At 42.9% G+C, this 15,778-nt stretch overlaps 1 protein-coding gene across 1 annotated transcript; it reads left to right on the top strand.

The window, feature by feature from the left end:
* The first annotated feature begins 5,519 nt into the window (after nucleotides 1–5,519).
* Nucleotides 5,520–8,756, top strand: LOC120574299 (phenylethanolamine N-methyltransferase-like). Its single transcript, XM_039824599.1, has 3 exons — nucleotides 5,520–6,368; nucleotides 7,163–7,373; nucleotides 8,269–8,756. The coding sequence occupies exons 1-3, from the start codon at nucleotides 6,197–6,199 to the stop codon at nucleotides 8,705–8,707; spliced, it is 822 nt and encodes a 273-aa protein (XP_039680533.1). The 5' UTR covers nucleotides 5,520–6,196; the 3' UTR covers nucleotides 8,708–8,756.
* The last annotated feature ends 7,022 nt before the right edge of the window (nucleotides 8,757–15,778 follow it).

The raw sequence follows: 15,778 nt of genomic DNA, 5'->3' as shown, positions 1-15,778 counted from the left end.
TCTGACACAAACACACACACTCGCACACACACGCAGAGGTGCAGATGGTGCAAACTACGTCGGCTCTGCAGTTTTGTTGAAGTCACTGCAATGCCGACAAAGTGGTTGCAAGTATGGTTACTGTTTTTAAAAACTTCGGTTATTGGCTGGAACACTGTTTGTTATGGTTCATTGTGCAGGTTGGCGCAGTTTGTTTTTGTTGCCATTTGTGGAGCCTGGGCTGTCTACAGTCTTACAGTGTGTTGAGGGGACAGGCAGCTAGCAGATAGTAAGGAGATGTTTGCTGTATGTGACAAAAAATGTTGTAGCCTAAAAAACGCGTCACATCACCTTTAAGGTATTAAAATGCAACAATATAGAAAAGGCCTCACATTTTTTAAACTGGAAATGATCAAAGCAGTTTTCTGTCAATCACTAAGTGTTTAAACAACTAATAATTTCAGCTGGACTTGTAGGTCTATTTGTTGGGCAGTTTGATGACAATAGAACATTATATTTCATAAACATACTGTAATGAATCATACACGGGTCAGAGTCTAGTTAACTCCTTTATTAGCTACCAACAAAAGCTACAGGTATTACAACACACAGAGAGGGCCGAGACTTGGCCGGAACTCCCCAAGAGACCGAACTTCCTCTCTCCGTTGGCTATATACCCCCCCGGGAACCGCCCCCCTCTCACCAGGCTGCCAACCTCAGCTTGCAGGGGGTCATACGTAGGTGATTGGCCGGTCGCTACATTACCCCCCCCCCGTCAAAGTCCCTCGACCCCGAGGGAACAACAACTACGGGCCCACAGTTTAAACAGGTAAAACGGCTAAACAGTTAAACAGATAAACAGTCGAAAACAAACAGTCCTTCAGGTAAGTGGCTAACCACATCAAACAAAGTCTCTCAGATGAGCCGGCGGCCTTCTCTGTCTCTGGGGCCGTGCCGGGCCTGTGACATTGAGCGTGGGACTCCTCACCGCCAGGAATGTGGGAGAGAGTGGTACTGGGGAAGGGGGTGTGGTGGGGGTCTGTGAGGGGCCGTGTGGAAGCGTCTCAATGATAGGGGGCCAATCTATCTCTGTGTACAGCCACCCGTCTGCCGCGGGGGGGGTAGCTGTACTCTGTATACTACCTCCCCTAGCCGTTCCAACACCCTACAGGGGCCTACCCAGTCACTGTCAAGCTTAGGGCAACGGCCCTTTTTCCTCTGCGGGCTGTAGACCCAAACCAGCTCTCCTGAGTCCAGGTGGCGGCCCTTGTGATGCAGGTCGTAGTTTCTGCGTTGTCTTGCCCCTGCGTTCTGCAGCCGCGCAAAGTCGTGGGCTGTCTCCAGGCGGTCCTGCAGTCTCCGGGCATACTCGCGTCCTGGTGGCGCAGCTGGGGTGTCAGGGGGGAGGCCAAAGGCCAATGCTGGTGGGGTGCGGAGCTCTCTACCCAGCATTAGCAGAGCTGGTGTGCAGGCGGTTGACTCTTGGACAGCGGACCGACAGGCCATCAGCACGAGTGGGAGGCGCTTGTCCCAGTCCCGCTGGTGTTTAGAGGTGATGATGGCCAGTTGCTGGACCAGGGTCCTGTTGAAGCGCTCCACCAAACCATCACTCTGTGGGTGTAGAGGGGTGGTACGAGTTTTGTTTATGCCCAGTCTGTGGCACAGGTCAGCGAACACCCGCGACTCAAAGTTTCGCCCCTGGTCGCTGTGAATGGTCTGGGGCGTCCCAAACCGGCAGACCATGCCCTCCAGTAGGGCTTCGGCTACTGTTTCTGCCTCCTGGTCAGGGAGGGCATAAGCCTCTGGCCATTTGGTAAAATAGTCCATGACTGACAGTACGCGACTTGTTCTCGCTGTCCGTGACCGGGAGTGGGGCGACTATGTCCACCCGATTCTTTCCATGGGTGTGCCGAATGGAAACTGTTGGAGTTGGGCATGGGACTGTTCAGGTGGGCCTTTCTTTGCTGTGCAGCTGTCACACCGCCTGCAGAAGTCCTCTACGTCCCTTCTGAATTGCCCCCAGTAGAAGCTCTGACGTAGGCGACGGAGAGTTTTGGTGACTCCGAAGTGACCGGCTCCCGTGGCCCCATGCACTGCCTTAAGCACGGCCAGCCTCTCTGCCCTGGGGACCACCAACTGCCACCTCAGCTCTCCCGTCGCTGGATCTTTCCAGGCCCGCTGTAGCACCCCTTCAGTCAGCCGAAGGGCCTGGAACTTTGCCCACAGCCCTTTTGTTGCCGTGGAGCACGGCGCCACCTCTTCCCAAGGTGGCCGTGTCTGCCTTTCCACCCACTGGAGCACTGGCTGTATGTCCATATCGGCCTCCTGCTGCCGTTTCCACTGCATCGGTGACATTTCAGTCAGCTCGCAGCCCACTGCCACCGCGGCCCGGCTGACCGGGGCTGCCTCCTGTTCCTGTAGCTCCCTGTCTCTGTGTCCTTGCGATCACAGTGGCGGAACCCGCCCCTCCGCAGCGGGGTCGGCGGGACAGGGCGTCAGCGTTGGAGTGGCAGGCTCCCGCTCTATGCACCACTTTAAAGTCGTAGGATTGTAGCTCCTCCATCCAGCGTGCCACCTGACCCTCCGGTTCTTTAAAGGACATGAGCCACTGGAGGGCAGAGTGGTCAGTCCTGATGGTGAACGGCAGCCCGCAGAGGTAGTATTTGAAGTGGCGAATAGATGATAACACAGCTAGGAGTTCTCTGCGTGTGACACAGTAACGGCGTTCATGCTTATTAAAAGCCCTGCTGTAATAGGCCACCACTCTCTCTCCTTCTGGGCTTAGCTCTGCCAGTACCCCGCCCACTCCCTGGCCACTCGCATCACAGTCCAAGATGAACGGGAGGGAGGGGTTAGCCGGAGCCAACACGGGGGCCTCCCCCAGCGCCTTCTGTAGCGAGGTGAATGCTGTTTGGCACTCGTCAGTCCACACATAGCCTTGGCCTTTGCGCAGTAGCTTGAACAGCGGTGCAGCCACGCATGAGAACCCCCTCACAAACCTCCGGTAATAAGAGGCTAAGCCCAGAAAACTTTTCAGCTGTTGCTGGTCAGTTGGAGTGGGCCAGTCTCTGACCGCTTGTATCTTGTCGTCCACTGTGCCAATGCCATCTCTGCCCAGCCTGTGCCCCAGGAATGACACCTCCCTCTGCATGAAGTGGCACTTTTCCGGATGTAGCTTGAGACCCGCAGCTGCTATGCGCTCCAAAACGTGTCGCAGGGACTGGAGAGCTGCGTCATGTGCCGACTGTGGGGCCCCTAGGTGGGGTGAGGGGGGCAGGGGGCTATGGGGGTCTCGGTAGATGGGTCCCTCGGTCCTCCCAACGGGGTCGCTGGAACCCTCGGCGGTGTCTGCCAACAAGGTGGTTATCTGGGGTGTCGTACAGTTGAAGCCCAGGGGGGGTGGGGTCATGTTGACAGGCCGTTCCCCTGGAAAGCACAGGGTGGCCTCCGCCAGGTCCAGCCGACAGCCCGTGTTCTTCAAAAAATACAATACAATACATATACATAATAATCCTACACATACATATAATTCTAATTGTCTCAACCAAAACAACACAATAATTTTTTAAACGCATTTGACAAAACTCTGCTACTGATTATTTTGCTTTTGAAGCAATTAGTCATTCCAAAAAATTGACATTTGTCTTTTTTATTCTAGGTTTTGTTGCTTGCAATATAGCAGTTTTTCGATTCTCATCGAAATGTTTACCCTCCTGAGATAGATTGTAGCACAAATACTTCACAGTTGTCCACTACAGTTATTTATTCTTATTGACCTTATGTCTTTGCTCAGACAAGAATGTTAGAAGTGCCAGGGTGTCTGTCCTACAGTCATTTTCTGATGGTGAGGTTACCAAGATGTCATTTGACATAAAGCAAAAGTTGACTTCCTGCTGGAGGTTAAAATTTGGAAAGGTTAGTTATTTGCGAAAAGATGTTTGGAGACTTACAATCAAATATTTGTAATAGGCGTTTAATCTCTCGCTTTTCTTAATGCCCTTCCCCGATGGTTCCCAATCTCCAGTCTCTCCACAAGCTGTCACAAAACTTCCCAAATCCTTCTGTGTTCCCTGTTTAGATTTTGCCAACGACACATGTGGTGTGTTGCAACATCTGTAAAGTTTGTGCATCAACACTGTAACTGATATGGACAATTTATCCCCGTAAACTATCATATTTGCTGATTTTACATAAATTGTGTCCGTTGCGGCAGTTAAATTTTAAAACTTTTAATCAACTGTATTTATTTTTTTTTTTAGCATTTTACTTTATACTTTCACAGTTATCATCAGCTTTTGGCATTTTGCAAAAAACTATCATTTAAATATCGCTCAGGTAAAGGCAAGCAATAGGTCAAACATGATTAACTTTTGAGTGAATCTGAACCCACAACAGTAATATCAATAGGAACTTCATTATCCTAATTCAAAAGTACATTTATCTCTCTGTGGTCTTTGAAGCTGCTATGTGAATGAAGGCTCTAGTTCAGTCTTGTCAGACTCCTCCTCTCTGGGTGTGCCTATAGTGAAATCTGAACCAGTTGCTCGCTGACTGTCGTCTTTGGCTGTCGTCCTTGGCTGTCCCTCTCTCTAATGCTTCCTCCAAGCTTTCTGCTCTCTTTTTCTTCGTATTACTTTCCTTCTGTCTTTTGCAACAATTTTATATACAAAGTATATTATATCTTTATAGTTAAAAAGAATTATAATATATAATTTATAACATTTATCTTTAACTTTACTCCTGAATTGCTTGATTTCATTAAGAGTCAGGTAGCAATGTATAGAGTTCACCCCAGCTGCGTACCTTGTGCAGTGAATCACGTCACAAGACACTCTTATCTCAATCAAGTGATTGCAGTTTATATGTACCTCCTCTTTTATTTTATTTTTTATTACAGTCTCACCCTGTCTCTTAGAGTAGCGAGCTCATCTCTTTTAACGTGCTGCACGGAGTTAGTTATTACCTTTAGTCTTCTCACATGGACACAGACTATGGACTAGTGTCTGGTACCAGACCGTAGATATTTATTTTTTCCTTTTACCAGATAGACCACTTGTTACTGCTTTGTTTCTGATTGTCTTTGTCACTAGGTAAACGCTAAAGAATACTCTAGGCACTAAAATATATCATCACAGTTTTGTCTTAAACAAGTAGTCAAGGAAAATAAAATCTATCTCATCCAGGCAGATATTTTTAGTTCAGTAGTCTTCCCACAAGACAAGGGACATGTATTGTCCTTTTCCTATCGACCTACTTGTTATTGCTTTGTTTCTCTGATTGTCCCATCACTAAGTAAAGAGTTATACTCTAGGCATTAAAGACATCATCACTGTTTTATTGAAACAAGCAGCCTTTCCAGATAAAGAAATAAAATGTATCACAACTAGGGCTCTTCAGTGTTTCTGTCAGCTGTTCAAAACAGGATCCCGTCACCTTCTCTTCCAGCGGGAAATGGCCTCTGTAAAAACAGCAATTCAAGCTGGAGGTCATAGTTAAAGGAGTCAGCAAATGACTCCCCCTTGCACGGTGTTTCAGGACCCGAAGCCTGGAAGGAGGGGAAGGATTGTTGAGACCCGGCATCAAAGGACCAAGTTGTTATAATAATTACATTATCAAAGGATAGACAGAACCACTGAAGTTACATCAAAGTTAATTTTTACTTGCAAATATAACAAGGATCAAAGTACACAAATGACTAACCATAGCCTCAAATAGCCGCTTTTTTAATCAATGATATGCAGTTATAATACAGAGTCAATGTCCTCAGTGGTTATCTTCAGTCTGGGAGGGCATGTATGCCCTCAGGAACACATCATGCTCAGACAAGGACAAAACAGTGACTCCCATGTTATCTTTTGGGAGCAAGCAGTCTTTTGGTTTCTTAACAATATCCACACAACAGTTTAATTTAACACAGAGAGAAAAGAGTAATCAGTATAATATTATTCTATGTAAACAGTTTAATAATAACAAAAGGAAAAGTTTGTAAATCATAATTTTCCTAACGTGTCTAGTGTTGGATGAAGCAAGAACATGAACAGAGCAAATGCTACAACAAGTGCTGCAACACTGGCCCAGTGAAACTCACCAAAGCACAGACACACACAAAATGACACAGACACACCCAGATATACACAGGTATATAAGGGGGTTGACGGTGCACCTGAAGGCTGACCATTACACAGGTGTTAGGTAGAGCCATAAAGACAACAGGAGGATGGAAGAAAAGGGAGCAGAGAATGGAGTGGCGGCCATGGCAGACTGCTACCAGGGATTTGATCCTGCAGTGTATCTGCAGAATAACTACACTCCACCACTGGCTGATTTGGAAAGAAAGGACAGTCTTTTGTCGTGGAATTTGGCATGCCTACATAGAGCTTTCACTGAAGGTAAGGAGATGGGGTGATGGGTCATGTAAACCTCATTCCAAAAACAGTTTATGCTTATTAAAAAGTTTTTAAATTGAGTTAGAATATTACATTGCCTGATAATGATGATAATCTCTTATGTTGCTGGTGTTCATTAAAATAGGTCATTGGTTGCAATAATAATATATGTGTATGTTTAATACAACACTAATAATTTAATTTCTGTCAGTAGCAAATGTTTCAGATGTTGGGTATTTTTCGAGATAAACACTTCGACAAAACATGTCAGGCAGAATTAAAGTGACAACTGTATAAAATGTCAAATAAATGTATTTATCTTTAATTTGGTGCCATCAAAAATGTGATCCGGAAGTTCTTCATTCAGAAATTTTATATTATCTCAGCAAATTGGTGCAACAAGGGATTTCAGAATACAGTATGTAGTAATACAGTGACACTTTCCATAGTTATAACAGTGTGAATGTATTTCTTATATAACTTTAATGAAATTGTTGAAGAATTAAGGTGATGAAGTAGAATAAAGGGCAAAGTGTGATTAGACCTAATACCAGATAACTTTTGAAGTTTTCAGATAAAACATGTGCCTATCCTTTCTCTTCCTCTTTGGAATATTTCTTTATAATCCAAGCACTCTTCCCTAAAATCATTTTCATTTTATTAACATTCGGAAGCTAATACGATAACTCTGTTGAGATATCTAAATAGAAGCTGCATATTAATCAAGGCATTTTGGTAAATAACTCTCAATTAGCTCTTTCTCAGAGTCTTAATTCTCCTCTCTCTCACCTTTCCAGGCAATGTGAGTGGTGAGCTGCTGGTGGACATAGGTTCTGGTCCCACCTTGTACCAGGTGATGAGTGGCTGTGAGGTTTTCAACAAGGTGCTCCTCACAGATTTCCTGGAGGTCAACAGGAAGGAGCTGAGGAGCTGGCTCCAGGATGAGGGAGGCGGCAGCCTGGACTGGACACCATTCCTGCAGCATGTCTGCAAGCTGGAGGGACGACAGTAAGACCAGATCCCTATAAACTCAGTTTTAAAGACTTGAGATATCTTTGAAATATAACTAACTACGAATGACTCAATGTTTAACTATCATCATCAGGAAATTGTTTATATTTGTAATTTATGGTGTACTATAGTGAGAAGAATTCTACTCTTTTCACTTTACATTGATTTTTACATAGCATTCTGGAGATCCTTTTTCTACTTTCTCCCTCCTTGTGGTAATACCGTTTTCCCTCATAATTGGTTTCACAATTCTAAAAATGAATCCTCTTTTTGAGCTATGACTCATACTTGTACTTTGCCTACTGTGCAAGTGCAAAAATACAGCTGAGGCTGATGACAATATCATTAGTTTTGTAAGTATTTGGTCATAAAGCAGTATGTTTAGACATTTAGATTTTTGACCTGGTGCTACTGCAGATGAAAAGTCAGAGTAGGAAGTCAGTAGGATACATGATTTGGGAACCATGAATGTCTGTACCAAATGTTGGACCAATTCATCCAGTAGATGTAGAAATATTTCACAGCATAAATGAATGCTTTGAACTGCTTGTGGCACTGGAGGAGAGGTCAGGGGATCATACAGCTCTTATGATTCATCTTCTGGGGACCATGTATGTCTGTACAAAATTCCATGGCAAATCATGCAAAAGTTGCAAAGATATTTCAATCGGGACCAAAGTGGTGGACCGAGTGACCAACAGACCTTCAATGTCATCCCTAGAGCTATGCCCATAGCTAATGAACATCTAAATCACTATCATGAAATGCAGTGTGCTTCTGAGTCAACACAAAGTATGAATTACCTAACTAGTGCAGGTAAATGCTGTGTGCATTTACAATAGCTGTTTTATTTATAAATTCTTCTAATTTGGTGATTCATTGTCTCTAACAGGCCCTCAGCATGGACAGAGAAGGCTGCCAGGCTACGTCAGGTCATCATGGACATTGTCCCCATTGACGTGCACCGCCCTCAGCCTCTGGCCCTTGACGTCCTTCCTTCAGCAGGGGCTGACTGTCTTGTGTCCTGCTACTGTTTGGAGAGTGCCAGCCCTGACCTGGCTGCCTTCACCAGGGCCCTGGGCCACATTGGGAGGCTCCTGCGGCCCTGTGGCCACCTCCTGCTCTTCGGAACTCTGGGAATGAGTTACTATATTGCGGGGCCTGACTTAAAGATCCCTACGATCCCACTGAATGAGGCCCAGGTCTGTGCTAGTTTGAAGGAGAGCGGCTACACCCTGATCAGACTGGAGGTTTACACATTGCCTCAGGACACGAATGTTTGGTTTGATGACTCGTCTCGGATGTTTTTTGTAAAAGCAATGAAGGTGTAATTGTGAGAAAACAGGATAGAAAATGGCTATTAAAGATGAAAGTGAGAAAGTAAGTATCCAGCTGCTAATACATTGGGCCAAGGTAAATGCAAGGTTTAGCACATTAGATAATGAGAAAATGGGCTACTGGTGATGCTAATAATAATACACACATCTGTTTTTTTGGGGATGAGAGGTTGCTTTGATTCTGGTCTTCAATCATTTAAATTGTTTTCAAAACTGACTCTTAATGGAAAAAATGCAAAGACAAAAACTATTTAAATGAAAACATCACAGTAATAAGATGTAATACTGGGGTAATAAGGTGATGAGGTAACAGATGTAATAGCATGCAATTACCAATGTAATAAGTACGAAAGGGTTCAATAATAACCATATGTATTATGGTAATATATGTTGATGTTTTCACAGTATTATAGGCTCAGTGTAATACCTTCCAAATTAGATAAAACTTCTTGGAATTTAAAATTGGTAATTACCATATTATAATGCTGAAATTCATCCACCCTTTATGTTCCAAACATTTCGCTTTTGTTTCAAGGTAATACTTTACAAATGATATGTTTAATCTTGTGACGTCTTACCTGGAAATACATCTGGTAGTTTCCGTGTAATTTCCATGCAAAAATGCCTGTTTCTATTGTATCATATGGTAATATTAGAATTACAAGGTGTAGATATTATCTGGATATGCTTCTGGTAGTTTCTGTGTAACAACCATGAATCAGTACCGCAAAATGCAAAATTGCCTTTTTCTATTGTATTATATGGTAATATTAGAATAACAGAGGTGTAGAGATTACCTGGATATGCTTCTGGTAGTTTCTGTGTAACAACCATTAATCAGTAACGCAAAATGCAAAATTGCCTTTTTCTATTGTATTACATGGTAATATTACTGTAACAACCAGGAATCAGTACAGCAAAATGCTAAATTGTCTTTTTCTATTGTATTACATGGTAATATTAGAATAACAGAGGTGCAGAGATTACCTTGTAATGCTTCTGGTAGTTTCCAGGTAATCTCTGCACCTCTGTTATTTTAATATTACCATGAAATGTTGCTTTTCCTGCATGCATGTAACCCTGTGCAATCTGACCAGCAGCTAAACACCATCCACCATCAAGCACTGGAGACTGGGATTGTCGTAACTCAGTTTGGATTTAGAAAGGGTGAAACTGGGAAATGAAACACAATGACCAGTTGCTTACGTATTGATGAGTCACAAACATTATACAATCATGATTGTAAAAACAATATAACTACACAACACTGTAATGCAGCAGTATATACAGTAGCTAACATGTAAGCTGAAATAAAGGAAATACGTAATGTATTGTTATACAGTGTACATAGAATAACCTATATTGTTTATCTAAATAAACTAAAATAAACTTACATGTAGCACAACCCAAGATAACAGTGGCAAACTAGCTTAATGAAGTGTACTGATCAGTCTAATAGCTATCAATCATCATCAAAAATATACATATTGCACATCAAACTTTCTGACAATAATTAACAAAGATATCAGAACAGTATATCAATATCTGTTTCACATACCGAGAATGGCAAATTGCAGTCATGGTGCAGTGTCCCTTGCAAATGGAAGCTTTGCACCTGTGAATGGGTACACAAGCACAGGAAAGTTCATCGAGTGTTTGTATGGAGATGTCTTTTATCTCCTGGATGAAAATTATACTCTTTCCCATTCATTTCCTATGTCGGTCATTTTTGACCGTAAACAAAAGAAGTGTGACTAAGCTGGATAAATCACTCAAAATTCAAAGAAAGTAGTCACAATGAATGTTATGTGTTCAAATGCCTTTTGCGAAGGATATCATAAGGTCTTGAGGCAATCTGATGAAAAATGCAGGGAATGTGTAAATCCATATTGATTTTAAGGCATTTTTATGAACGCGAGGCGTCTTGTTAGGACGAGCAGTTAGCTAGCTAGCTATATATCCCATTCAATACAATGGGAAATGATTGCAGCTAGCTAGCTACACTTTCGGCATAACTATAGTATATTTACAATTTGAATTTCGTCACGCCATTTATATAACATCTACCCCAATGTCCTATAAAGCTAACCGTTGTGTCCAATTTGATTTTAAGGCATTTTTATGAACGCGAGACGTCTTGTCAGGACGAGCAGCTAGCTAGCTATATGTCCCATTCAATACAATGGGAAACGATTGTAGCTAGCTAGCTACACTTTCGGCATAACTATAGTATATTTACAGTTTGAATTTCATCACGCCACTTATATAACATTTCCCCAATGTCCTATAAAGCTAACCGTTGTGTCCAATTTGATTTTAAGGCATTTTTATGAACGCGAGGCGTCTTGTTAGGACGAGCAGTTAGCTAGCTAGCTATATGTCCGATTCAATACAATGGGAAGTGATTGCAGCTAGCTAGCTACACTTTCGGCATAACTATAGTATATTTACAATTTGAATTTTGTCACGCCACTTATATAACATCTACCCCAATGTCTTATAAAGCTTAGCTAACACCTGTCCGATTTCAATTGAATGCATTTTTGTGAATTTCAGAGGTCTTGTTAGGAGGAGGCTAGCTAGTTCTCACTGATGGACTCCAGCTCACTGCGGGCTCTATCATTGAGACTCGCAGACAACAAGCGTTTGATTCCCCAATCGTTTGTTTAAATAACTCAACACATTATGAATACACACATTATAAGATTAACTGGAACCTGTGGTAACAGATTTCTGGCGTAACAAGCTTGCTGACTGCGCTCTCACTCACGCACACCAGGCATTTAGCTAGCAGGAAGAGGGGAGCTGCAGGCCCTGGAGCTCTGTCCAGGCAGCGGCGTTTGGTAGTCCATTAACCCACAAAACGGTGACTTTGCGCGGGTATGGAGGGCCGGTGGGACGGAGCTCAATCGAGCTCACAGCAGGCCGGGGTCTATGAAGGAAGGCAGGCCATTGTTGTTAATGGCCGTGGTAAAGAACCAGCCCGGTCTCATGGAAGTCCGTGTAAATGTGACGTTATTTGAATCTATTGATACGTGTTCACGGAGACGTTTTTGTCGTTTTTTACGTGGTGGACAACACGAAAATGTGAAGTAATGTATTTCAATGGGAAGCATATTTCGTGGCCACAGAACGAAATTGTAGGGAGTAATATAAAAAGCCGAAAATCCGCGTAGGGAGGTTGGTCGTGGTGGTGGATGGGTCAAACAACACAGGACTTTCACCCGGGAGAGCGGGGATTGCGTCCGGTTTGCGGCCCTTTGTTTCCCGGGGATGGCATCCCGGCGTTTAAGACGCCCTTTCCCCGGCGTTTAAGGCGCCCTTTCTCCGGCTTTTAAGACGCCCTTTCCGCGGCGTTTAAGGCGCCCTTTCTCCGGCGTTTAAGGCGCCTTTTCTCCGGTGTTTAAGGTGCCTTTTCCCCGTAAGTTTTTTCCTAAACCCAACCTCCGCCATCCCGTTATTGTGGGGCGTCCCCAGCGGGCCGCCTCGCGGGCGCCTCCCGGCTTATGGAGCGTCCTTTTCGGCCGCCTCCCGGCGGGTCCCCAACAGGCCGCCTCGCGGGCGCCTCCCGGGTTATGGAGCGACCTTTTCAGCCGCCTCCCGGCGTCCTTTCCCCGAGAAAATAATGTGACTTTTACACGTAAAAAATAACGTGATGGCATGGCGGCCATTTTGAGTGTTTAGCGATGAACAAAGAAGTTGTTGTAACTTGAGTGTACGTTGTCGTATCTGCTCGAAATTTCTCACGCTTGACAAGGGTACAGGCCTGAGGACACCTACGGCCAAAATTGACTTTTGGACACAGCTGGCAACAGGAAATGCGCCTTATATGACAAACATCATCCGATTTACATGAAACTTATAATGTGTGGTCTACATATTATACTGAGCCGCCCCCTAAACTTTAACCACGCCCACTTACTCAGGCCACGAGTTCACTTTTCATTGGTGATAATTTGTGGTGTCTGAGTGCCGTGCGAATGCACGGTCGCAAGGATCGGCGTCCGCCGGTAACCCCGACGCACACAGAGGCGCGAGGGCCCGTCCATCGCGGCTTGCAGCTATAATTTTGGTCTTATTACCGGTTAAATATTACAGTATGTTGTAAAACATATGATGTGATCTGAGCTGGCGCATACAAAACCTATATCCCACAATGCAATGCGGGTATTCATATCAGAGAATTGGACAGCGATCAGCGGGTCTTTAACGCCAGTATCGTTTCAATGTACGTATATATAATCAGTGGTTTTGTCACCAGCAACAACACATTGCTCAGCTTTGTTCCAGTAAGTTATGTACCTTAATAATGTTTTAATTTACACAATAAAAATACCAATAATGAAAAAATAGTGTTTTATTCTAAGCACTTTGATTTGCTTTATATATACTATATAAATAAGCTACAATTGAGTGTTTAGAAATACAGCCTAATGGGTTGTTTGACTAATTTGCATTTGTTTTGACTTGTACTGTTGTGAAAAATAAATTTACAAAGAGAAGATTTTTTTATTTTATTTTCCATGCATCTTCATTTAAAAATGCAATTTTATTTGTACTATCTCAAGATGTACAAAAAACGTCATTGGAGCCATACCCTAAACCCAACAGGAAGTCCGCCATTTAATGTTGCTTGAGGCTGCAGGGGTTGTGCAATAGCATCATGATATGATGCATATAGGGCTGTGTGTAGGTTGCTCTTGCTGCTGTTTGTGAAAGATGAGCAATAGATTGTGGCTGTGTGATGTGCTTCAGTCTGGTTACATATCACTTTGTTTATGATGTTTTTTTATTGTAAGTAAATGTCAGCTGTATGATAAAACAACATGTCAAGTGTTATGTGTGAAGCATTTGAACTCAAGGCAGATATCCCTCTGGGGTTAATAAAGTATCGCCTGCAACGTGGTCTCCATGATATGTAAAAATTAAAAAGTTGTAGGACTATAGCAAACACATCGTTGAAAAGGACTCAACCTCGACAGTAACATATGTCAGTCTGAAGAGGATACATTTCTCCTGCTTTGAAATATTGACCTCTGAACCTTGAACCCAGTACATGTTTTAAGGCTTGTCATTTAGTAACAGAAGGTGCTACACACATAAGACCAGCTGTTATAGAAAGCTCTGGACTGTCAGCTGTCATGTAGATATGGTCACCAAAGTTTACCCACTGTAAGCACTATCAAATATGGTAATAAGCTATTTTCACCTATTTAATTTGATTTTTAAAATCTGATGACATCAGTGTGTTCCCCATCCCCAAAAACACCATGGTGCATCCAAACCTCTACACTGCCAACTTCTACTTATGAGAAATATACCAATATATTTTAAAACTACAACTCCGATTAGAGACGTGCCGAACCTGTTACAAAGCTTGTGCAGTTGTAGTTCTTCCGGGATGGGTGGGAGGACATGTTCAGCTCCTGTGTTCCTGCTGTCTGCCGTGAATGGGCTTCATTCCATTTCAGATTGCCGCCGGCGGCCGTCCGACCGAGAAAACAGTACATGAGACAAATACATGAAACTGTATTTTATTATTGTTGTTATCTTTTTTTGTTTAAATCCTCAAATACAACGTTAGACAAAAACATCAATATTACTTATATTATGTATTTTTATCTTTCTTATCCACCTAGCGGTAATTATTACGTCACTTCCGGAGTATTCTGCTGATTTTTTAAAACGTTATTACGGTGAATAACTTACTGGAACAAAACTGAGCAACGTGTTATTGCTGGTGACAAAACCACTGATTATATATACATATATATATATATATATATATATATATATATATATATATATATATGTACATTGAAGCGTTACTGGCGTTAAAGACCCGCTGATCCGCTGTCCGATTCTCTAATATGAATGCATTGCATTGTGGGATATGGGCTTCCAATGCACCCAGCTAGGATCACATTGTAGTGTTCTGTTTTACAGCATACTGTATTATTTCACCGGTAATAAGACCAAAACAATAGTATTAAAATAAAGAAATACATACTATAACATCTAAATAAAAATAAATGTTCATAGATGTAGCGTTAGAGTTTTAAAAATATTAATAAACAACAAAGCAATCTGGCTTCCCTGGCCAAAATAGACCAAAATAATAACATTAAAAGAAATACATATTATCCATGATAAGATCTCGTGAATGAATCTTGATTAAAACAGCAGTTACTGGCCTAAAAATAGCAAAACTGCCACAGATTTCGAGTTAAGTGGATGTGTTTTTTCTTTCGTCTATATCCAACGGTGAGGGATTAACATGAATGTCTATCTGACGGACCCCAACGTCGAAAAACAACGCAAAAGGTACACTTCTTTCGTTGGAACTTGACGCCAGGGGTCCTTGACCATGCGTCAGACATTTGACGAGTAGGGAATGAGACTGTGTTGTATCGCCACAGAAAATATTGCGATACTTTGCTGTATCAATTTTTTCCCCGACCCTTAATAACTAGTTGTTCCACTTTTGTGATTGTTTGTGTTTTTTGACCATCAAAAGAGTAGATGTTTTATTCTGTGTATATTAAAAATGACTGCCTGCTGAAATAGGACTGCACCCGATGTGAAGACACGGCAATCCATTTTTTATTTCACCAAATCCACTTTGTGTACAGATACTTGCAGTCTTATTTCAGCAGTCTCTGCCAATGCCAAAATAAGACTGCAACCCCCAGCGGCTTGACAGTGATGGTGAGAGGAGAGCGGTGGTGGCTCTGCACATCAGTGCTTAAATGAAAGAGGATACATGGAGATCTCAGACATCTGGCAGGATTATTCATCCCCTTCTTCCACATAGGGTCCTGTCTGCAGTGAGGTGAGTCCAACTGTCCCCTGTCCTGCTGCTGTTTGTTTAAATGTCCTCATGCAGTTTCTCATTCAGCCAGCAGCTGTACTGCAGGTGCAGCTTACCTAAAGTCTAACTTCACTATCAGCAGGAAGCATCTGCATTGAGGTACAGAGAGAGGAATTCCCTCTGGCTGCATGCATTCTTCAAACCACACACAGAGTATTCATTCACTTTTAATCCCTGGAATTAGTTTAATGTGT

This window comes from Perca fluviatilis, chromosome 15, assembly GCF_010015445.1.
Source record: "Perca fluviatilis chromosome 15, GENO_Pfluv_1.0, whole genome shotgun sequence".
Classification (NCBI taxonomy): Eukaryota; Metazoa; Chordata; class Actinopteri; order Perciformes; family Percidae; genus Perca; species Perca fluviatilis.
Note: the sequence above shows the minus strand (reverse complement) of the source record. Positions and strands in the feature narration are given on the sequence as shown.

Bases quoted from the DNA above. Each gene is read 5' to 3' on its own strand.
- LOC120574299 (XM_039824599.1), top strand. From the start codon at position 6,197: ATGGAAGAAAAGGGAGCAGAGAATGGAGTGGCGGCCATGGCAGACTGC. The intron at 6,369-7,162 runs GTAAGGAGATGG...TCACCTTTCCAG, and splicing joins ACATAGAGCTTTCACTGAAG to GCAATGTGAGTGGTGAGCTG. The intron at 7,374-8,268 runs GTAAGACCAGAT...TGTCTCTAACAG, and splicing joins TGCAAGCTGGAGGGACGACA to GCCCTCAGCATGGACAGAGA.